The sequence below is a fragment of the Myotis myotis genome, unplaced genomic scaffold, assembly GCF_014108235.1.
Source record: "Myotis myotis isolate mMyoMyo1 unplaced genomic scaffold, mMyoMyo1.p scaffold_m19_p_2, whole genome shotgun sequence".
Classification (NCBI taxonomy): domain Eukaryota; kingdom Metazoa; phylum Chordata; class Mammalia; order Chiroptera; family Vespertilionidae; genus Myotis; species Myotis myotis.
In genome coordinates this window covers 35,322,168-35,345,952 of record NW_023416324.1, presented here as the reverse complement: position 1 = coordinate 35,345,952, position 23,785 = coordinate 35,322,168, and the positions used below count along the sequence as shown (strand labels likewise).

Below are 23,785 nucleotides of genomic sequence, written 5' to 3'. Positions count from 1 at the left end.
AGATAAAGTTGGAAAGGTTACCATCCAACCTGCTGCCCTGAAGGAAGAGCCTGTGGCTTCCGCGGCTCTCTCATTAGCTTTCTGTGTGCCTTGGGTCAAGCCTCTTTCTTCCCGCTGGACCCCAGTTCTCTTCTCTATAAAGCAGGGGCCTTCCCAGCTTGCAGAACAACCTGGACGCCTCGAAGACAGGCAGGAAATCAGAGGTTACATGGAATCCTGTTTCTGATTGCTTTGCGCTGGCTGAAAGCCATGCGGGTCATGTGGGGACTAGGCAGTGTGCAATCGTGCTGCTGAAATGGAGTCTGAGCAGAGCTGGCACCTGTCCGTGACTTTCCCTGTTTCCGGTGGGAAGGGTGCAGGGAGGGAGGGAGGGCTGGAGGCTTGGCGGCACGGGTTTAGGGGGCTGGCCACAGCTGGAAGACAGGGCGCCTCCATGACTAACCCACCCAAGCTGAGGTTTCTCAGGGGACCTGAAGAGGGCAAAGAACTGGCGCCTCCACCGCCACCCTGGGAAAGCCCAAAGATCCAGAGTCTTCGCCTCCGTGCAGCGGCACCAATCCCAGGCCTTTACAGTGACATCACAGCAAACGTGATTGGTCTGGTCTTTCCCCACTGGGCGGATCCTGTCAGCTCAGGGATCCGTAACCTCTGGGGAGGCTTGCCTGGCTGTGTGACCTTGAAGAAATCACTTTACTCCTCAGAACTTAGTTTATAAAATGGAGATATTAATATCTGAAATGATTCATAAGACATTGAACGTTATGTAATTAAAAAACAACTTTATTATCTGTCATCTTACAAAAGTCATATGATTATTATAAAAATAAAGATGGAATAGAGACACTGCAAGTCCCCTATACACTATTCCCTCTCTCCTTCCCAATCCATAGTTACTATTTACAGTTCAGTGTATTTTCCCTCTGTTTTCTTCTATAACTATATAAAAGGTTACTTTTTAAACAAAATTAAGTTATACTATATAACTGTTTTTCACTTAACAATACATTTGAGCATCTTTAAAAAATAAGTTAATATATTTAATTAATTACTTAATTAAAATCCTCACCTGAGGACATGCTTAAAGAGAAGGAGGGGGAGAGAGAGGGAGAGAGAGAGGGAGAGGGAGAGGGAGAGGGAGAGGGAGGGGGAGGGAGGAGAGAGAGAGAGAGAGAGAGAGAGAGAGAGAGAGAGAGAGAGAGAGAGAGAGAAACATTTATGTGTGAGAAACATGGACCGGTTACCTTCAGGAATGGAACTGACAAGGCTTTGGTGTACAGGACAATGCTTTCAGTGTTGACATGAATAGACTTAATTCATTCCTTTTAATGTCTACATTGTATCAAATCCCCTATTCTTGGATATTTATCGTTTCTATTATCATAACAGCAGCAGCAGCAGCAGCAACAACAACAAAAAACTGCAGCAACTATTTATTTGTGTAAGAATTTCTGTAGGATACTTTCTTGGAAGTTGACTTTCTGGACCAAAAATGTAAGCACATTTTAATAACATCAAAAGCACAGGCAACAAACCAAAAATAAACACATGGGACTACATCAAACTAAAAAGCATCTGCACAGTAAAGGAAACAATCAATAGCATGAAGAGGCAACAAATGGAATGGAACATATGGCAACCAGATATCTGATAAGGGGTTAATCTCCAGTATATGTGGGGAATTCCTACAACTCAAAAGCAAAAAAACTAATAAACTGGCCGAAACCGGTTTGGCTCAGTGGATAGAGCGTCGGCCTGCGGACTGAAGGGTCCCGGGTTCGATTCCGGGCAAGGGCATGTGCCTGGGTTGCGGGCATATCCCCAGTGGGAGATGTGCAGGAGGCAGCTGATCGATGTTTCTCTCTCATCGATGTTTCTAACTCTCTATCTCTCTCCCTTCCTCTCTGTAAAATATCAATAAAATATATATTAAAAAAAATAAAAAATAAAATGTTTATATGTTTGTTTAAAAAAAAAACAAAAAAAACTAATAAACTGGTTTAAAATGAGCTAGGTACCTGAGTGCACATTTCTCCAAAGATGTACAAATGGCCAATGGATATATAAAAAGATGCTCAAAGTTGCCCAGCCAGTGTGGCTCAGTGGTTGTGTTAACCAATGAACCAGGAGTTCAAGGTTCAATTCCCAATCAGGACATGTGCCCTGGTTTCAGGCTCGATCCCCTATAGGGAGTGTGCAGAAGGCAGCCAATCAATGATTCTCTCTCATCATTGATGTTTCTATCTCTCTCTCCCTTCCTCTCTGAAATCAATTTTTTAAAAGATGCTTAAAGTCACTAATCATCAGGAAAATGCAAATCAGAACCACAATGAGATACCTATAATGATGGCTGTTATAAAAAAAATCAAGACACAGCCCTGGCTGGGTGGCTTAGTTTTTTGGAGCATTATCATGTACACCAAAAAAGTGTGGTTCTATTCCTGGTCAGGGCACATACCTAGGTTGTGGGTTTGATCTTAGTCTGGGCATGTGTGGGAGGCAACTGATGGATGTTTCTCTCTCACATCAGTGTTTTTCACTCTTGCTCTCTCCCCTCTCTCTTAAAAATCAATAAAATAAAAACATATCCTCAGGTGCGGATTAAATAAATAAAAAGACAAGTTGAGGCTATGGAGAAATTGGAATCCTTGCACACTTTGGACAGGAATGCAAAATGGTGCCGCTGCTTTGGAAAACAGTATGGAGGTTCTTCCAAAAATTCAAAATAGAATTATAATATGATCCAGCAATCCCACTTCTAGGCATTTACCCAAAAGGTTGAAATCAGCATCGTGAGGAGATATTAGCATCCCCATGTTCATTGCAGCACTATTCCCAGTAATCGAGATGTGGAACAACCTGAATGTCCATGGACAGGTGAATGGATGAAGAAAATGTGGTACACATGCATACATTAGAATACTATTCAGCCTCAAAAAAGAAGGAAATTCTGCAGTATGCTACAACATGGATGAACCTTGGACATTATACTAAGTGAAATGAGCCAGTCACAGAAAGACAAATACAGTACTGCATAATTCCAGTTATATGAGGTATCTAAAATAGTCAAATTCATAGACTCAAAGAGTGAAATGGTGGTTGCAGGGGCTGAGGGGGGAGAGGAAATGGGGAATTACTAATCAAGGGCATAAGTTTCAGTAGAGCAAGATGAGTAAACTCTAGAAATCTGCTGTACATTGTACCTATATTCAACAATAATATATTGTACACGTAAAATCTGCTAACAGGACAGATATGTTGTGTTCTTACAAAAGTAAAATAAAATTCAAACAAAATACAAAATGGCTGCAGCATTTTGCATTCCAACAAGAAATGTATAAGGGTTCCAGCTTTCTTTCTTTCTTTTTTTTTTAACATCCTCATCAATACTTGGTATTGCTTGTCTTGTTGATTACAGCCATTCTAGTAGTTGTGTAGTGGTATCTCATTGTGGAAATTTATTTGCATTTTCCCATGCTGGCCATATTTTTTAAAATTTATTGTTTGTTTTTGTTTTAGAGAGAGGGAAGTGGGGGAGGAAGAGAGAGAGAGAGAGAGAGAGAGAGAGAGAGAGAAGGGAAGGGAAGGGAAGGGAAGGGAAGGGAAGGGAAGGGAAGGGAAGGGAAGGGAAGGGAAGGGAAGGGAAGGGAAGGGAAGGGAAGGGAAGGGAAGGGAAGAGAAGAGAGATATCAGTGTGGGAGAGAAACATCAATAGGTTGCTTCCCCGGCAATGGGGATCAAACCTGAAACCTGGATATGTTCCATAACCAGGAATTGAAACCTGCCATATACAGGCAGATCTCCAATTAACCGAGCCACACTGACCATGGCATGCTGGGTGTATTTTTGTGTGCTTGTAGCCTATTCATATGTCTCTTTGGTAAAATGTCTACTCAAATATTTTGCCCATTTTAAAAACATTACCTTTTTTAAAAAAATATATTTTATTGATTTTTTACAGAGAGGAAGGGAGAGAGATAGAGAGTTAGAAACATCGATGAGAGAGAAACATCGACCAGTCGCCTCCTGCACACCTCCTACTGGGGATGTGCCCGCAATCGAGGTACGTGACCTTGACCGGAATCGAACCTGGGACCTTTCAGTCCGCAGGCAGACGCTCTATCCACTGAGCCAAACCGGTTTGGCAAACATTATCTTTTTATTGTTGAGTTGTAGGAGTTCTCTAAATATTCTGTATACAAGCCCACTGTGGGATAGATGATTTGCAAATATTTTCTTCCTCCCCTCCAAAAATATATAAGCATATTTGAAATGTTGATAAATATTACCAAATTGCTCTCCAAAGAGGAAGCATCAGTATATATTCCCATCAACAGTGTATGGGAATGCTGGTTCCGCAGCATCCTCACAAACATGTGATGCCAATCTTTGTTAATCGAAGAAATGAAAAATGGTATCACACTGTTTCTAATTTGTCTTCCTTTTATCATCAGGGGGAGCATCTCATTTACCAGTGGTTTTCCTCTTCTAAAGAAAAGTGTGTTTTGTTGAAACCCTGAATTTTTCAATTTTGCATCCCTTAATCCCTAATCATTATTAAGCATCCAGGGAGTGTTTGTTGAATGAATGAAGAGTAATGCTGTGCAGAATAAATCTATACTAATAAAAGGGTAATATGGTAATTAGATCAGATGTCTTCTAGACAAAGCCACGGTGGCAGGGGTTGAGGCAGCGGTGGTTAGGGGTGATCAGGCCGGCAGGGGAGGGCAGTTAGGGGCAATCAGGCCAGCAGGGGAGCAGTTAGGGGCATCAGGCCGGCAGGCAGAGGTGGTTAGGGGTGATCAGGCAGGCAGGCCAGCGGTTAGGAGCCAATGGTCCCGGATTGCGAGAGGGATGTCGGGCAGTCAGACATTCGCCAAGGGGTCCCAGATTGGAGAGGGTGCAGGCCGGGCTGAGGGACACCCCCCCACACACACACACACGAATTTCATGCACTGGGCCTCTAGTGAGATAATAACTCTAAAGTACTACTTAGTGATCAATTAATATCAGTTTAATCTATGTCTGGAGTTGGGAGGTGAGTGCTATAATGCTCTTGATTTCTTCCCCTTCATGATCCGGGATGATTACTGTGAACTCTAAGATTCCAAGAGACCTGGTTTTTCTGTGTCTTCTCACTGTGTGTTTTTGGTTAAGTCACTTAATTTCTTTGACCCTCCATTTCTCTGCAACAGTCTGAACAGTGTGTACAGATTGCATCATGCTTATGGAAAAGGGCTAAAAGCATAAGATTAATTTACAATAAGCATATATTCCTGTATTACTTGAATAAAAAATAACTGTCAAAATGTTCTCTGTATCTATTTTTCCGTTCTGCTTGCTTGTTTATTTTGTTTTTTGGATTCCAGAAATAAATGAAATCATCTGGCCAAAAAACCAGTAACTGTGAAAATTTATAAGAATAGGGAGAATAAAACTACAGAGATAAGAACAGGACTAATAAAGGAAGCTGGCTGCCTTTGTAATGACCTTAAATTTCTTTTTAAAATATGTGATTTCATACTTGGCCCAGCCTCTTTTCCATCTTTTTTCCAACTCTCTATTGCCCTCTACTGCTCAGGTGTTCTCATTTCAATGCATTTCAATTTAGCAAATAGGATTAAGGGAAAGTGCTATTTATGGCCTGTCTTTGACCTTTGTTACCTATATCACCCTCACCACACCTACTCTGTTCTTGGCCTTGTGACCAGCACAAGGGACATAGAGCTCACAGTCTAGGGGGGACACAGACTTTTAAGACATTATATAGCCATTATGAGCATGACAAGAAATATTTCTGGAACTCTGCTAAGCACATTGCATACATGAACTTGTAGTCCTACTGACAGCCATGCAAGGGATCTGCATTTATAGAAAAGTAATCAGGGTCACAAATGTGATTGGTTCAGGTCGCTATGGATTCTGACTAAGATCTGTCTGTCCTCCAAAGCCAGTCCTTTCCAGTACATTATAACAGAATAAACCAAATGGTGTGAAACACTGAGTGGGAACATCTAAACCTGTTTTACAGAGGAGAGGATCTCTGATTTGGGCAGAGAAGGGTGGTCCACACATCAAGAGCAGCAGTAAACAGGGGCACAAACTTGGGACCTATTCAGAGAACAGAAGATTGGGTGGGGTGTGGAGGAACAGAGGCTAGAATCAGACTGTACATGACCTCGAAGGCCAGGCGAAGGGAGGTGGGCTCAAAATCCAAGGTCAGGCCTTCCCTACCTGGGGCATATATACTGAGGGACCTCCCAATGTGATCAGGGTTTGAGAAACCACAGGTAAATGTGGCGTATCACCTGGAATTTCAATTTTACTCAAAGGCTTGAAGAAAAGGCAATCTTGTTTTCTTTTTATATAAGATGTATTGTGGAATTGGCTGTAAAATAATATGAATTTTTAAATAAAACTGGGATTTGAAAGACATTTTCTGGTTGCAGTAAGTTGCTTCCCAGTGAGGAAGTGTTTGGAGGTTGTACACTCCCTGATGCCATTAGGGGTAGGCTAATAGGGGAGTTCTTGGGGAAGCATTGCTATAGGTGGTGGGAAACATGGATTGAACTCCACTGAGGGCTTTAGTCTAGGGCTGGCTGGGACTCAAAGATGAACAGGAACTGACTGTCTTTGGAGAGCTTTCAGTCTAGGCTTTATGAAGCTGATGATTCTGAGCAGAACAAAAAAATAGTTCCTTTCCTCTTCCCCATCTCCTTGACACATTCCTCTTGTAACTCATCCATTCTTTTACTTAAAAAATATTTATTCTACAACAACTCTCTCACTTTTTGTGTGACCTGGGACAAGTTACTTAACCTTTATGCACCTCAGTTTCCTCATCTGCAGAATGGGAATAGAATAACACCTACCCCATAATGTCACAAGGAGTGTCATAGTGAGAATTAAATGAGAATTTGTATAACGCTCTTAGAATAGAATCTGGAACAAAGTTCAACCCTGTTTAAACATTAGCTATCACAACAATATTATTTGTACAACTTCTACAGCTATTGTGTTCCAGTCATCACCGGGCACAGCCTTTGGTCATTCACGTTGGGAGCAGGGGGTGGGTCTGGGAGGAATATACTAGTTAGAGGTAAACCAGATTTCTTATTGCAATTGTACAGACTTATACATAGGAGGTGCTCAAATTGCTTGTTGAATGAATAAATAAATGTCTTCCTACTAAACTGCAAGCTATTTAAAAGCAAGGACCATTTTTACTCGCTGTTGAATTACTAGAAGGAAGCACTTGGTGAGGCACACAGTAGGCCCTTAGAGATTACAGAACTAATGAATGTATGGGGGACTACAGGCAGAAAGTCACTTAAGGCCACAGAGCTGGCACAGATAAAGTGCTGCAGAAAGACTGCCATCAGTTTTGGAAATGGGAGGACCAGAGGAAAAGATTTGGCCGCCAAAGACTAATAGCGTGAGGACTGCGTACAAGCCCAGTTTGCGGCACCAGGATTTAGCGAATGAGCTGAGCGGGTGCGCGCAGACCTCCGCCGCGGCGCGCCCGCCCAGGCCCCGCCCAGGCCCCGCCCAGGCCCCGCCCAGGCCCCGCCCAGGCCCCGCCCAGGCCTTAGCGAAAGAGCGGGTGCACGCAGACCTCCGCCACGGCGCGCCTGCCCAGGCCCCGCCCAGGCCCCGTCCAGGCCCCGCCCAGACCCCCGCCCAGGCCTTAGCGAAAGAACCGGTGCACGCAGACCTCCGCCGCGGCGCGCCCGCCCAGGCCCCGCCCAGGCTCCGCCCCTCCGCCGGCTCACGGGACCGTCGGGCTGGACTCCGCGTGGCCTGGGCAGGAGCGACAGGTTCGTCGCATCTGGGCGAGCTGGAACCATGGCTGGCTTGGTGGACTTCCAGGACGAGGAGCAAGTGAAATCGTTTCTGGAGAACATGGAGGTGGAATGCAACTACCAGTGCTACCGCGAGAAGGACCCGGATGGTAAGCGCTGCCGGCGCGGCCTGGGAACACGTGGGGGCCCCTGGAGGAGGGGCCGGGGCCGGACGGTCACGTGATCGACCTCGAGGGAACCTGGAAGCGGTCACACGCCCGGGGCACGGCGGGACGGGACGGGGTCAATTGACACTGACGACCTTGCGCGTGGTGGGGCGGGTTGCGTTTCACTAGGGCTCTGCGGGCTCTCCGTGGGTCAGTGCTCCGCCGGCTTCAACCTGGAGCTGGCCGGGAAGGAGAAATGCTAGGGCACTTGCGGTAGAGGGACTGGGGACATTTCAGGGAACAGATAAAATTCCCTGTCCTCCTGGAGCGTACATTCTAATGGGGGAATTGGACAGTAAACATAAAGAAATGAACGAAACAGTGTGTTAGAAAATAGTAAGTGCAGAGGGGAAAGTGACTGAGCGGCGCCGGGAATGATGGAGGGCAATTTAAATTAAGTAGTCTGGGGGAATCACTGAGAAGATGGCGTTTGAACTGAGCCCTGGGAAAGGTAAGGGAGATCTAGGCCAGGCGGAGGGAACAGTGAGTGGCAAGGACCTAGGACAGGGTGGGCAACCCCTGGCACGCGTGCCATGTAACTTTTGCTGGCACGCGAAACCCTCTCTTATAATCTTCCATTTACAATTTTTTTCTTAATATCAACTTTTTTATTTTTCAGATAAATTCAGTGTAGGTGCATCTTAGATAAATAATTTTACATAGCAAGTTATCTTAAAGACCATAGACATGGATTGACGAGAGAGGGAAGAGCAATTTCAATAGCGTTGAAAACGAACTATTGAGGACTTGGAATGCCATTCCAGAAAATTTTTTCTGTTTAAAAAACTGCAACAGCGTTACTCTCCATGTTTTCATTCACATACGCTTGTGAATCTTTGTTCTCAGTGATGAATTTTGTTAAGTCTCGTAATAGGAGTAGCCTGACGGATGAAAGTAGTAGCTCGTGCATATCTCTGAAGGTCACGAAATATAAACCTGATGTAAAATCTCTGTCATCAGTGATGCAGCAGCAAAAGTCCCGCTGATAATATCAAGCGGAGTCATAAAGTTTTCTGTCGGACTATCAGTGTACATGCATACATTAAAAAATAAATGTATTTTTCATCATCATATACTGTGTTTTTGTCGCTCGAATGAATTTTATTATTTCTTCAAGGTTCTTCACATACGTACACCTTAAGAGATATCAAGTAGGCATAACATGTTCTCAAAAAATTGGGGTTGGCACGCAGAAGAATTTTGAGTCAGAGATTTTGCTGGTTTTGGCACGCACTCACAAAAAGGTTGCCCACCCCTGACTTAGGACATGAACATGCCCTGTGTGTGCTGGGAACACAGTGTGGGGTGAATGGTGGTGTCCAGAAGGGGCCACTCAGAGAATCCAGTGCCTTTGGGTGGTTTTCTTCCTCCTCCTTTATTTATTGGTTGACTGACTTTAGAGAGAGGAAGAGAGAGAAACATTGCTTGGCTGCCTTCTGCACACACCCCTCCTCCACCCCCCCCAATGGAACCCACCACCTTTTGGTGTATAAAGGTCCACGCTCCAACCAATTGAGCCACACTGGACAGGGCTTCTTACTTTATTTTTATAGAAGAAAAAAAATGGCACTGGCCCAACTTTGCAGCCTAGTTCTAGAACATGATATAACTCTTTTTTTGTTTGTTTGTTTTTCCCATTGATTTTTTTTAGAGAGAGTGGAAGGGGGTGGGGGACATATAGACAGATACATCCATTGGTTGCCTCCCAAACCTGCAACCCAGGTACTTGCCCTTGACTGGAAATCAAGCCCACCACCCTTCAGTGTGCCCATGGATGCTCTAATCACTGGGCTACCGGCGAGGGCAATGTAGTTATATTTTTATGCTAACCAACTACGCAGAGTTGCTCTGCACTATATAATGCTTAAGAAGAACTCAGGGTTCTTTTTAAGAGAGCTGGTCCATGTCCTAAATGTAGAGAGAATTCATAGAAGAGTTACTTGAGGAGCAAGATAGTTGGGAAAGATTTCTGGTGTTGGTCAAAAGGAATTGGTCTTCCCTGATCACCTAGTCTGTTAACCATTACCCCAACATGCACAACAAACTATCTTACAATCCTGTTTCATTTCAGTCATAACATTTATTACGGTTTGAATACATTTTGTTCACCTATTTACTTATTTATTGTTTATTCCTCTAGAATGTAATTTTTAGGAGGGCAATTGACTATTCCCAGCATCTGGGGCAGTGTAGTGTTTTGTGCATAGATGAGCATCCATGGTCAAATGTCGTTGAGTGAAAATGAATGAGAGATGTTGGGGATGAAGAAGGGACAGGGGAGAGATGATAAGGAGAGGCTTGCTGGGACTAGAGCCTGCCAAGGAGAGAGAGTATATTTCCAACTCCTTTGGTAGCTGCTGTTTCTACTCTGTTGTCAGACTTCACATTCCCAGCCTGGCTGAGGAGTAAGGTACAGTCATCGAAGCACCCCTTTCTTGCTGCTACAAAGACTAGCCCATGGACCCGTTTGCTTTTCTGTGTTTGACCACTGAATTTCCTAAGAAGTTCCAAAGCTAGCAGAGTTTCAGTTATGGAAGTCACTGCATCTTTGGGCCAGCCTGGCTGGCAGGGCAGAAGGGCTGGTGAGAGGAGGAGCCAGTGCAGGGGCCAAGGTCTCCCCCGTCCTTACATTGCTCAGCCCCTGCCCAGGGCAAACAGTGCCTTTGTAGGAATGGCTGAACACCACCTGCATTCTTTGTCACACCTCAGGAGAACAGCGGCTGGTCCTAAATGAAAGACACATCTGGCCTGTCACACCTTGACCCTCCCAAACGGGTCCATGGGCTAAGCAGTGGCCCCAGACATGAAGAAAAGCTCTTGTCCTCTTTTCACAGGTTGTTATCGGCTGGTAGACTATTTGGAAGGGATCCAGAAGAATTTTGATGAGGCTGCCAAGGTGTTGAAGTTCAACTGTGAAGAGAACAAACACAGTGATAGCTGCTACAAACTGGGGGCCTATTATGTGACCGGAAAAGGTAAGGAGGGCCTGCTTTCCTTGGTACTTGTCATTGATAGTGCTGACCTCATACTGAGCCCTCTTTGCAGAAGGGTCCTCACAGGCATTGGGGAAGCACGTTGCAGGAAGATTTGGAAATGAGTTCAGCAGAATGGTGAGGGAAAGAGTACAACCTTTTAAGTTAGACCTCAGGTAATGTTACTTGCAAGGAATGAGTGGGATCTTGAGTCAGTCACTTAACCTTTGTGCCTGTTATATCACCTGTAAAATACTTCATAGGGATTTTGTGAAGATTAAAAAGGATAAAATAGATAAGGCATCAGCACATCCTGGCCAGAGGAGGGGATCAGTAATGGTTAATTCCCTTCCATCTATCTTTTCTCCTCATGCCCTATTGCAGTCATCACTGGAGTAGCTTTTAAGTTATCTATTGCTAAATAGCAAATTATCTTAGCAGCAAATTTACTTCACATAGTGTCTGTGGGGTCAGGAATTGGGGAGTAGCTTAGCTGTGTGCCTCAGGGTCTCATGATTTTTTTTAGACATTAGCCAGGGAGTTAAGGGTGCAGTTATTTGAAGGCTTGACTGGAACTGGATTTTTCCCATTTTAAGATGACTTACTCATGTGGCTGTTGGTGAATACTTCCTTCTGTTCCTTGCCAGCTGTTATCAGGTGACCTCAGTTCCTTGTGACATGGCTCTCTCTATGTGTCCTCATGCCATGGCATCTGGCTTCCTCCAGAGTGAGTGACCCAAGAGAGAGAGCAAGAAGGAATCCTCAATGTCTTTTGATGAATCTTCAGTGGCCTACCCTTTGATGTCAGACATGTTTCATTCCTATCACATTCTATTTATTGGAAGTGAGTCAGTAAATCTAGTCCATATTAAGGGGAGAGAACTTAAAAGTCCACCTCTCAAAACCAGGAATATCAAAGAATTTATGGACATATTTAGAACCACCACAAATAGGGAATATGACCTTTGACAGGGAGGTATTTTTTTGCTCACCAGATCATGAGCTTCTTGAAGATGTTATGATTCATTCATCCCTTGTTCCCCGTGCCCAAGCCTGGTTGGAGAGTTGTTCAGTGAAAGTTTGATGAAGAAGATGTCTTTTTAATTCTCTGGAGCTGTGTAGATTATTTCTGCTTTCACATGGGACATTGGTTCTGTGGTAGTCCCTATTTTGATGAAAGTTTATCATCATCAAGAATATTAGTTTCGCCCTAACCGCTTTGGCTCAGTGGATAGAGCATTGGCCTGCGGACTCAAGGGTCCCGGGTTCGATTCTGGTCAAGGGCATCTACCTTGGTTGCAGGCACATCCCCAGTGGGGAGTGTGCAGGAGGTAGCTGATCAATGTTACTCTCTCATCGATGTTTCTAACTCTCTATCCCTCTTCCTTCCTCTCTGTAAAAAATCAGTAAAATATATTTTAAAAAAAAAGAATATTAGTTTCCCTTCTGATGCAGGGGGGCATTTCTTTAACTTAGTAATTTTCTTAATATCCTAACTTAAGGAAATAACTAAAAATGCAAATAAAGCTAATGTGCAAAGATATTCACCCCAACATTATTCATCTGGCAAACTTAACATTAATTTATAGTGTATAAGCAGTATATAACTGCATTATATTAATTATTTTTTAAATTGTCTACCAACAGTAGCAGCTTAGTTAAATAATATAACTTCCATTGGATGGAATGTTATTTAGCACATTAAAAAATGTTTCTGCCCTGGCTGGTTTGGCTCAGTGGATAGAGCATTGGCCTACGGACTCAAGGGTTCCGGGTTTGATTCTGGTCAGGGGCGTGTGCCTTGGTTGCACGCACATCCCGAGTGGGGGGCGTGCAAGGGGCAGCTGATCAATGTTTCTAACTCTATCCCTCTCCCTTCCTCTCTGTAAAAAATCAATAAAACATATTTAAAAAAAAATACAGTTCCTCATGTTGTGGTGACCCCCAACCATAAAAAATTATAGAAAATAAATAATAAAAATAAATAAATAAATAAAAGGTCCTGGGTTTGATTCCAGTTGGAGGCACATGCCCGGGTTGCAGGCTCGATCCCCAGTGGGGGGCGTGCAGGAGGCAGCTGATCAGTGATTCCCTCTCATCATTGATGTTTCTCTCTCTCTCCTTCTCCCTTCCTCTCTGAAAAGAAAATAAGTTTCTAAGAAATGTTGTTGATATGGGGAAAACTTATAATATTCAGTAAAAAAAGCAGAGTATAAAATTATATATGGTATAAATTCAGCTATATAATATAGTGTGCAAAACCAAAAATGTTCCTAGCTGTTGTCTCTGGATTTGATTTGTGTCCTGGTAAAGTTTTGGATTCTTTTTGTCTTTATCCCATATTTTACTATATTTTCCACAAAGATTTTGAGTTCCTTATTGAATTAAGGAAAGACAGACTTACTATACAGACTTATGTGATTGATAATTGTGCACTGAGCCTTTTTGTTGCTGTTGTTGTTCTAGTGCTCCTTTGTTGAGCATACTTTTAGTATTTGCTATCAACAGTGAAACAAGAATTAAACATGACCAGTGTGTATGGGGTCAGGGGGTATATTTATACTAATACCTGTTATTCCTAGGAGAGCTTGAGAAGCATCTTCAGAGAGAGACATATAAAGTACTCTGGGGTTTAATGCTGGGAGAGGGTCATCATTTGGGGTGCTGTCATAGAGGAGAAGGCATTGAAACTGGTGTTTCAAGGACAGAGTAGACTTTGTTTGGTGGAGGTGGAATAGAGTTATGTCCGAGGCAGAAAGAAGGTGAGCAGGTGTGAAAAAAAAACAGTGGTAGATGCCCTGGCCAGTGTGGCTCATTTGGTTGGGCATCATCCCATGCTCCAAAAGGTTGCTGATTTGATTCCTCGTCAGGTGCATGCCTGGGTTGTGGGCTGGATCCCCAGTAGGGGGATGTGCAGGAGGCAGCTGATCCATGTTTTGCTATCAAATCGATGTTTCTTTTCTCTCTCCCTCTCCCTTCTTCTCTCTCTCTCTAAAAATCAATAACAGTATTTTTAAAAATAATTTAAAAATAGTAAAACAAGTACATTTCTTTAAAAAAAAAAAAAAAAGAGTAGGCCGGGCTGACGTGGCTCAGTAGTTGAGCATCGACCTATTAATCAGGAGGTCACAGTTCGATCCCCTGTCAGGGCACATGCCCAGGTTGTGGGCTTGATTCCCAGTGTGGGGTGTGTAGGAGGCAGCCAATCAATGATTCTCATTATTGATGTTTCTAGCTCTCTCTTCCTCTCCCTTCTTCTCTGAAATCAATAAAAATATATATATTTTAAAAAGAGTGGTAGAGAACAATAATTAATCGTCTGTTAAACTAACATTCTTAAATAAATTTCTATAGGTGTTTAAACCAAAGTGGTCACAGAAGGTCCCATTAATAGATCTTTGCTACTCAAGCCCTTTTGGATTGCTGTTTATTAGACCTTGAGCCCTGCCAAGTCTAAAAGCCAATACTGTTGGCTCCACCTGCCTACTTCTGAGATAAAGGATTTTATAATCTTTGGTTTTGCCCTCTGTTCCTGAAAACACACCCCATGTTCTTTCTTGACACAGACTGGTTAATAACTCTCCTTTTACCAAGGATAACTGGGGCGGGGGAAAGAGTGGGAAGCCAAAGTACCCACTTTTAGCTGACATTGTGACATCAGGCAAAGCATCTTCCTTCCCTGGGCCACAAATTCCTCATTGACGAAATTAAAAGTAATAAGGTCTGCTCATACCTTCTTTGTAGGTTTTTCCTGTGCATCATGTGAGAACAGATATGACTGCTTTGTTAAACTGTGAAACATTCTATCAGTTTGAACAGGTCTGGTTGTATTGGTTGCTGAGGAAGTTACTTTGGATTGCACACTTAGAGTGACCCACAGAGTATTTGGGTCAGATGTTTTCATTTGTAAAGCAATTTAAATGTCCTGAAGGGTAAAGTAATTCTGATACACATCTCTTTCATGAAATATTCTGCAGCCAGTGAAACAGATATTAAGAAGGGTTTCTAATGGGGAGTGATGAGGGCTCATGATTATAACATGTAAAAATAATACCAGACTACATAGAAAATGTACTAGGAGGAAATACATAAAAATTTAAATAGTAATGATCTCTGAAAATGCAAATAAAGCTTATGTGCACGATTGCATGATTCTCACCCCAGCATTATTCATCTGGCAAATTTATCATTAAATTTATAGTTTATAAGCACTACATATTTGCATTATATATGCTTCCCCCTTCTCCCTGTCCTATTTAAAAGTCCTCAATGTCTCTTCTAAAAAATAAGATTACTGTAGAGGAGGAAATAAGTTAATGATGATAAAGCAAATAAACCTTTATCTCTAGTCAAGACCATTCTTGTGAGGTCCATACTGCCTATAGCAGTGATGGCGAACATTTTGAGCTCTGTGTGTCAGCATTTTGAAAAACCCTAACTTAACTCTGGTGCCGTGTCACATATAGAAATTTTTTGATATTTTCAACCATAGTAAAACAAAGACTTATATTTTTGATATTTATTTTATATATTTAAATGCCATTTAACAAAGAAAAATCAACCAAAAAAATGAGTTCGTGTGTCATAGGTTCGCCATCACTGGCCTATAGCTATTTATTGAACAGTTCTACTTGGAGTTCTTATAGACATCTCAAACTTAACAAATCCATTATGGAATTTTTGTTTTCTTCTCCTATTTATTGTATCCTGTCGTCTTCTACTTTAGCAAGTGGTATCTCTCAACCTAGTAGCTCATGTTAGTTTATCTTCAAAATATGTCTCAAATCTGTCCTGTTTCTCCCTCTTCTGCTATCATTCCTATCCAACCCACCCTCCTTTCCTGCTTGGATTATAGTTAGGAGATTAATGCAAGTCCCCAATCTTCTTTCCATAAGGCAATTAAAATGAACTTTGAAGAACTTTGTATATTTTAGCATGGATTAGCTAAAATATTCAAAGCAACTGTTTTCAGACATTGGACAACAGGCAATGAAGTATTGTGATTCCCGAGAAAAGGAAGACACTAGGTGATCGCCATCCGTGATTGCTTTAGCTTTCTTTCTGAAAGTATTTTCCACACTATGCACAAAGCAGTGAAGCCAAATAGAGCATGATAATCGTGCTTAAGTAATGAGGCAGAGGTCAAAGTTTCCAGCTACTGAGGAAGTAGAATTCTCAGGACAGGATACCAGAGAGGAATAAGCTATGCAGAGGAACTCTAGAAATCCACATAGGCGATCTCTTAAGTCTTTGGCGCAGTGTTAAGCTGCACAAGGTCTCTGAGAGACCTTGCAGTAAAAAGATATTGAGCTATGAACTGAAGAGATTTCAGAGGTTTCATAGTGCTCGAAGTGGTTTGAGTTCCAACCAGCCAGAGAAGAGGGACCTCAGTGAACACCACAGATATTCAACAGAGACTCCAGAAAGGCCATGTCCTAATGGTAAGACTACTCTAGATCTGCTCTAACAAACTTAAACACAAGCCTCAAAAGGATCAGGCTGATTTACCAGTAAATTAGTTAGCTACCTGCCAGAATGAAACTCAACAGTCTTTAAAGGAATTCAACAAAATCCAAGCTGTACAAAGTATCATCCACAATGTCCAGCATAAAATAAGAAATTACTAAATAAAAAAAAGGCAATTAATAGAAATAGACCCAGATATGACACAGATATTGGAATTTACAATTGAGAATTTAAAAACAGGTATAATAACTATGATTAAGATTTTAAATAAAACATAAACCTAATGACTGAACAGATAGGAAATCTCACTAGAAAAATTGAAATTATAAAAAGAACCAAATGAAATCCTGCAATAGAAAGTTGTATCCTATATAATAAAAGGCTAATATGCAAATAGACCGAACAGCAGAATAACTGAACAACTGGTTACTATGACGTGTGCTGACCATCAGAGGGTGTGTGCGGAACATGGTGGGCATTGGCTGCGGCGGGGTGGTGGAGCAGGTGAGCGGAGGCGCCAGACCAAGGCGGGGCACTGGTTGCTGTCATTGGGGTGAGCTGTTAGTGGTTACTGAAAATCCTTTGCTCCCGTGCACTGCAGTCCCACCCACCACTCACACCCACTGCCAGAGCCACTGCTCACACCCACTGCCAGCCCCGGCCCTGCTCATACCTGCAGCCGGCACCGGAGCTGCCACTCGCACCCGCTGCCAGTGCCCAGCGCCAGTCTCGATCACTCGGCGCCATGAGCAGGTGCAGCTGGCGGCTGCTGGCCCTGATTGCCTCTGAGGGCTTCTTCACCTCCTCCTGCTCCTGAGGAGCACTCGGGGCAGCAGCCACCACTTGCACCTGCTGACAGTGCCAGCCCCACTCACACCCACTGCTGGTGCACCGAGCCTCTAGTTTAAATATAAAGGTGAGAGGAATATATTCTCAAAAGTGAAAGAACTCAAGGGCATAGAATCTATCAGCTTTTATAGAAAAATCTATCTGATAACCAATAAAGAGATGAATCAAAAGAATTCAGGAATGGAGATGCTCTTAAGGAAAGCATCAGTGATGAGTTGAATCCATTTAGAATGAATATTGGGCTAATTAGGATTACTGAATAGGATGTAAATAATATAAACCTTTATGACAAAACACTGTAACATTTACTGAGCACTTATTATCTGCCAGGCTCTTTGTAAGTACACATTTAAACTTGCAACATATGAAGTAAGTACTATTATCCTTGTTTTACAGATGAGAAAAACTAAGACTTGTAGAGGTTAAATAACATGCCTAAGGTCACATAGCTGACAACTAATGGAGTTGGGACTGGAGCCCAAGTTTTCTGGCTACAGAGCTCAGGCTTTGTTAACCACTATGCTGTTCTCTTTCCCTAAATTGAAATAACCAACAAGAAGTAGAAAGTGAGGGAGGAGAGATGGGAGGAATATCCTCATGTTTTCTAGTTGTGAGTCAATAATCTCTAAAATTTAGTTAAAAAATAAAAACAAAGAGTAACCTTTTAATATGTTTAATAATTTCTTTATAACTCTAGGGCAGAGGTGGGGAATGGTTTTTCTGCCAAGGGCCATTTGGATATTTATAACACCACTGCTTAATATAAATCACTTAATATAAATCTATGTTGCCATGAAAAAAGCTCCTAGATTTATTGAATTTTGAGCCCCGCCTGCAGTTGTCTTGGCAGGGCTAGACCAAATGATTTTGTGTCCTTTATACACCCACCCTTGCTCCAGGAGTCCATTTAGGAAAATTTTCTGGTGAAGAAATATTCATCTGAAATTCAGCAGTTTCTTCAGTTTCACTTTGGTTTTCTTCTGATAAAGTCAAGTGAAATCAAAGTTAATCTTTTATTTGCATATGTAGTCCAGGTTTTCAAAGCACTTCTATCAGCTATGTATTCAGCCATCAAGCTGAACACTTGCTACAAAGATGTCTAGAATGGTAATCTCCTAATGATAATGATGGTTATTTCTAGGTGGTGTATTTGGAAAGATTTCTTTAAAAAAATAATGTTAAGAGATAGTTAGAAATATTTATATGTATATATTTTAAATGTATGTTGTTTGTTTTTAAATATGTTTTTATTGATTTCAGAGAGGAAAGGGGGAGAGAGAGAGAGAGAGAGAGAGAGATAAAGAGAGAAAGAGAGGAACATCAATGATGAGAATCATTGACCGGCTGCCTCCTGCCACGCCCCACCACTGGGGATCTAGCCCAAAACCTAGGCATGTGCCTCTGACTGGAAACGAACCCGGGACCCCTGAGTCTGCATGCTGATGCTCTATCCACTGAGCCAAACCCACCAGGGCTATTTATATATTTTTTAAATGGGTGATGGTGTTACTGGACAGGGACCTGCCTGAGATGGGTCTGCCTCAAGTCAGCCTCTAGTGCAGTGATGGTGAACCTTTTGAGCTCGGCGTGTCAGCATTTTGAAAAACCCTAACTTAACTCTGGTGCCATGTCACATATAGAAATTTTTTGATATTTGCACCCATAGTAAAACAAAGACTTATATTTTTGATATTTATTTTATATATTTAAATGCCATTTTAACAAAGAAAAATCAACCAAAAAAATGAGTTCGCGTGTCACCTCTGACATGCGTGTCATAGGTTCGCCATCACTGCTCTAGTGTGTGGGTTCTTGACTTCGTGTAGGAAAGATTTCACAATACAAGTCCAGGTAATTTTGAGAATATGTTTGTTAAAGCTGGGGACAGTGAAACAAGGAAGGGCTTAGCATAGAAGAAGCAACAGCCCTAGCCAGTTTGCCTCGGTGGATAGAGCTTTGGCCTGTGGACCAGAGGGTCCTGGGTTCAATTCTGGTCAAGGGCACGTATCTTGGTTGCAGGTTCCTCCCTGGCCCAGGCCCTGGTTGGGGCTCATGCAGGAGGCAGCTAGTTGATGTGTTGTGTCTCACATCAGTGTTTCTCTCTGTCTTTCCCGCTCTTCCACTCTCCCGAAAAATCAATGGGAAATATTCTCTGGTGAGGATTAAAAAAGAAAAGAAGCAACAGAAGAGGCTAGGCAGTGCTCTGCTTTGGCACTCTAGAAATGCCATAGGAAAGAAGTGAGCCAAGGCTGGGCTGCTGTCAGCTCACAGGGAAGTCAGAGAAAAGGGGGCCTTGGAGACAGGATCAGGAGGTAAGCCCAGGATGAGCTGCCACTGCCCACTGCTCTCCTGGTTGAAACTTTTGCAGGGACCCTTAGAGTTTAGGAGGCAGTAAAAAGTTCATGCCTGAGAAGGGACATGGTGTGCTCTATAGTGAGCCTGCACTGAGTCTTTGTCTTGAGGGTTTTTTTTTTAATCTTCTGTTGGCGAGAATCTTAGGGGATGGTTTCAGCAGAATATTCATCAGCTTTCCAGATGCATTTTTAATATGCAGATACATCAAAATGAGTGTATAGGGGAGTTTGGGATTGTTCTTTGTTCTGCCCTACTGTTTTACTTTTATCTTGGGTCTATCTGGCTTTAGTGGGGTTTTTCTTATTTGTTTCCCAGACTTCATCTGTCCTTGAGGTTAGCTGGCACAAATGACATTAACTGGGTCTCTTTTTTCTGTTTTCCCTGCCCAGGGTGATTTAAGACAGCAGTCGCCAACTGGTGGTCCGTGGACCCCTGGTGGTTCCTGAGGTCCAAAAAGTTGGCAACCACTGGTTTAAGGAAACCTTTGGAGCAGCGGTCACCAACCTGTGGTCCGTGAGGTCCGAAAAGTTGGCGACTGCTGATTTAAGATATGTATTCTCTGGTTAGGGTGGTGAGTTATAAACCATTTGCTCTCAAGTGTCCTTGGTTAGGGGAGATAAGGTCTTGCAATTCACCACCTGGCTGTAAGTTGTTCAAATTTGACTTTGTTTCCCCATTCCACTTGCCCAGGAATCTTCCTAGCTTCTTACTATCGTGCCTCAGTGCTACATGGAATTTCAAATTTCCATTAATAAAAAAAACTAAAGAAAAAAGCCTTGTAATTACCTCTGCTTAAGATGACCCATTAGTAGTTTCCCATTTATTATTGCACCTCGGATTCTAAGCCCAGGATCCCTAATATGACCCATCGTACCCGTAGGTTCTGCCCCTGCCTGTCTCTTTAGCCTCCTTCCCTAGGGCTTCTGGGTTCTAGCCACATGGGCTCCTTTTCTCTTTGTATCCTATTCCTTTTGCCTGGAGCAAGTCATATTTTCTTTCCCTTTTTCCTCCCATTATTTCACAGCTCAACTATCACTTCTTTGGGGAAGCTTTCCTTGATCTCTCCACCTAGTCCAGGTCAGAACCTTGATATATTCTCATAGCAACCTGTACTTTTTCTCTGTACACTTGTCACACTTATGTTCATGCATTTATTTTTGTTGTTTAATGTTTGTCTCATTAGACCATAAGATCCCTAGACAGGGACAGAATCTGTTTGTTCCCCAGAACCTGGCATAGTCGTTGGCAAATAGCATACATTCAGTGTATATTTAAATTAACAAACAGTTAATAAAGTGCTTCTAAGATGCCATGTTCTCACTGTAACCCTATGACATAGCTATTGCTATCATTCCCACTTTACCTTTACCTTTTTAGTCTGCCTTTTAAGGTCTCATTTAACTAAGGCTCCATGACTGAAAAAGCTGGTAGGTCTGTGCTCTGGACCAGTCCACCTTTCTTTCGGGCTGCTTTAACTCGAGGAATGTGAATTTTATTCAGGAATTGTTCCCTAACTTGCCTGAGACATTCCAGCTCTGCCCTGGCTTGGGTTTACTTTTTTCTTCTCTTTCCTAACTCCTAGGCGGACTGACCCAGGACCTGAAAGCTGCCTTCAGCTGCTTTCTGATGGCATGTGAGAAGCCTGGGAAGAAGTCTGTGGAGGCATGTCACAATGTTGGTCTCCTGGCACACGATGGACAGGTCCATGATGACGGCCAGCCCGATCTGGGGAAGGCCAGAGACTATTACACAAGGGCCTGTGATGGCAGCTATGCCCCCAGCTGCTTCAACCTCAGTGCCATGTTCCTGCAGGGTGCTCCCGGCTTTCCCAAGGACATGGGCCTAGCCTACAAATACACCATGAAAGCCTGTGACCTGGGCCATGTCTGGGCCTGTGCCAATGCCAGCCGCATGTACAAGCTGGGGGATGGTGTCGATAAGGATGAAGCCAAGGCTGAAGCGCTAAAAAATCGGGCCATGAAACTGCATAAAGAACAGCAGAAAAACGTCCAGCCTTTAACGTTCGGGTAGTGTGGCCCACCCTCCTGTGCAACAGATGCTGGCACCTCCGATTCCTGATGCAGCCCTTGGAGATCAACCTGCTGGAGCAGGAAGACTTGGGACTTGGTATTAGTAGCCCTGGTTACATATACCCATTGCCCCAGAGTGTCACCTACTGGGATGTTGTAGCCTGAAGTATTTATTTCTTTAACTGGTGTGTTCTGTAAAGAGACCCACATTTAATGGGGTTTTAGATCTCAAACTCTTATAGCTCTGAAAAACAGCAAACTAGAGAGCAATGGAGATTTTGGGGGGTGGGAAGGAGAGACAAAGAGCAGGAGATGGGAAAAATTAGCAGCCACAGGGCCTGAAGGATCCGACATCATCGTCGTCATTATTATTATTTTAGTTGGGAAGGCTTGAAAATCAGGAAGTATCTTGGTTTACATAATAGAGGGCTTAAGGAGCTAAGAACAGTCACGACTCCACCCTCTGGCTTATGTAATCGTTGCTGTGGGCTTTAGTTCTGCCTTTAGAGTCACGTTTTTGCAATACATTCATGGAGATCTGGAAGATTAAAGGTCATTAGTCGTATGTTTCAGGGTCGCTAAAGAGGATGAAACAAGCCCTCCTGCAGTGGAGACAATCGCAGTTAGTGGACTAGCATCCCCAGTCCACTTACGCGGTGCTGCTCATCACACTGAGGGAGCAGATTATTCCCCAGGCAACTTCAGGTAGGGATTTGTAAGCAAGGGTTTTGTAACACATTTTGTCCCTCAGAACAGAGCCTTTTTAACTGTTCCTGTGAATAAACTATTTTGGTTAATATTTTTGTTATTGGTGTTCTCTCCACATCCTGGGTATGTTCTTCAGTGGTTGTGCCTTTTCTTTTAAGAACATTTGCTTTTTCTATTATCGTCCTAATCTGTCACTAGGGGGCGAGCTTGTCATTTTCCTGCTGATAACAGGACCGTTATTTCTGTCACCACCTACAGTTTTTGTGCTTCCAGTTTTGCAGCTGTCTTAGAAGGAAAGTTTGCTGTGTGGATGGTTTGTAAGCGTTGCCCACCCGTTTCTCCAGTTGACAGAGGAGAGGGACTTTCCCAAGGGCAGACAAGATCTAAAAAGTGAGCTTATTTTCAAAATATAAAGTAGCTTTTGTTGTGTTTCAAAATTATTTGTAGGCCAACAAGCATATGAAAAGATGTTCCACATGGATAGTCACCAGCGAAGTGCGAATCAAAACCACAATGAGATCATTATCATTATCTTACCCCTTCAGGATGGCTAGTATTATTTAGAGGGAAAAAAAAGACAATAAGTGTTCCATCTTGAAGGGTTTTTGCTGGTTTCTGTTCTGAAAGAGCTGCATTTAATACCATCTTTGCAGGTGACACTTATGATCTCCACTACTCAAATTGATAATCACTGGGCCTGGTTGCAAAGAATAATGCAGAAAGGATATTCAAGTAGAATCTGTAGACGTCTCGTGATTATTTCTGGTATTATATTTCTCATTGTTCATAACCTGATGGCCACTTATGACAGATACTGGGAGTAGCAAGAAATCTCCACGATCCAACTAGAATTATTGAGGTATTTCATTAACAAGAATCAAATTGATGCCTCACAAAAGGAGAAACCTCAGGATGATCTTAAACCTGGATACTTTTGGGCCTTTTTTAAGCCTCTTGAGCATTTTTAAACAAATAAATTTGGGCTTCCAAAAAAAGACAACATGTTTGCAAGGATGTATAGAGATTGGAAGCCTGATAGATTGCTGGTAGGAATGTAAAAGGTGCAACCACTATTGAAAACAATATTGTGGTTCCTCAGAAAACTAAACATAGACTTACCATATGGTCCAGCAATTCCCATTCTAGGTACATACTCAAAAAAATTGACAGCAGGGTCTCCAAGCTATTTATACACCAATGCTCATAGAGACAACCACAGTAGTCAAAACATACAATGGAATGTTATTCAACCTTAAAAGGAAGGAAATTCTGATACATGTTATAACATGGATGAACCTTGAAGACATGCTAAGTGAAATAAACTAATCACAAAAAGATAAATACTGTATGCTCCACTTAGATGAGGTATCTAAACTCATAGAGACAATACAATGGTGGTT

General features: G+C 42.6%; 1 protein-coding gene across 1 annotated transcript; it reads left to right on the top strand.

Annotated features, from left to right (window-relative positions):
• The first annotated feature begins 7,684 nt into the window (after window positions 1-7,684).
• Window positions 7,685-22,474, top strand: LOC118676980 (cytochrome c oxidase assembly factor 7). Its single transcript, XM_036351675.1, has 3 exons — window positions 7,685-7,948; window positions 10,840-10,980; window positions 21,230-22,474. The coding sequence occupies exons 1-3, from the start codon at window positions 7,843-7,845 to the stop codon at window positions 21,676-21,678; spliced, it is 696 nt and encodes a 231-aa protein (XP_036207568.1). The 5' UTR covers window positions 7,685-7,842; the 3' UTR covers window positions 21,679-22,474.
• Window positions 22,475-23,785: the final 1,311 nt, after the last annotated feature.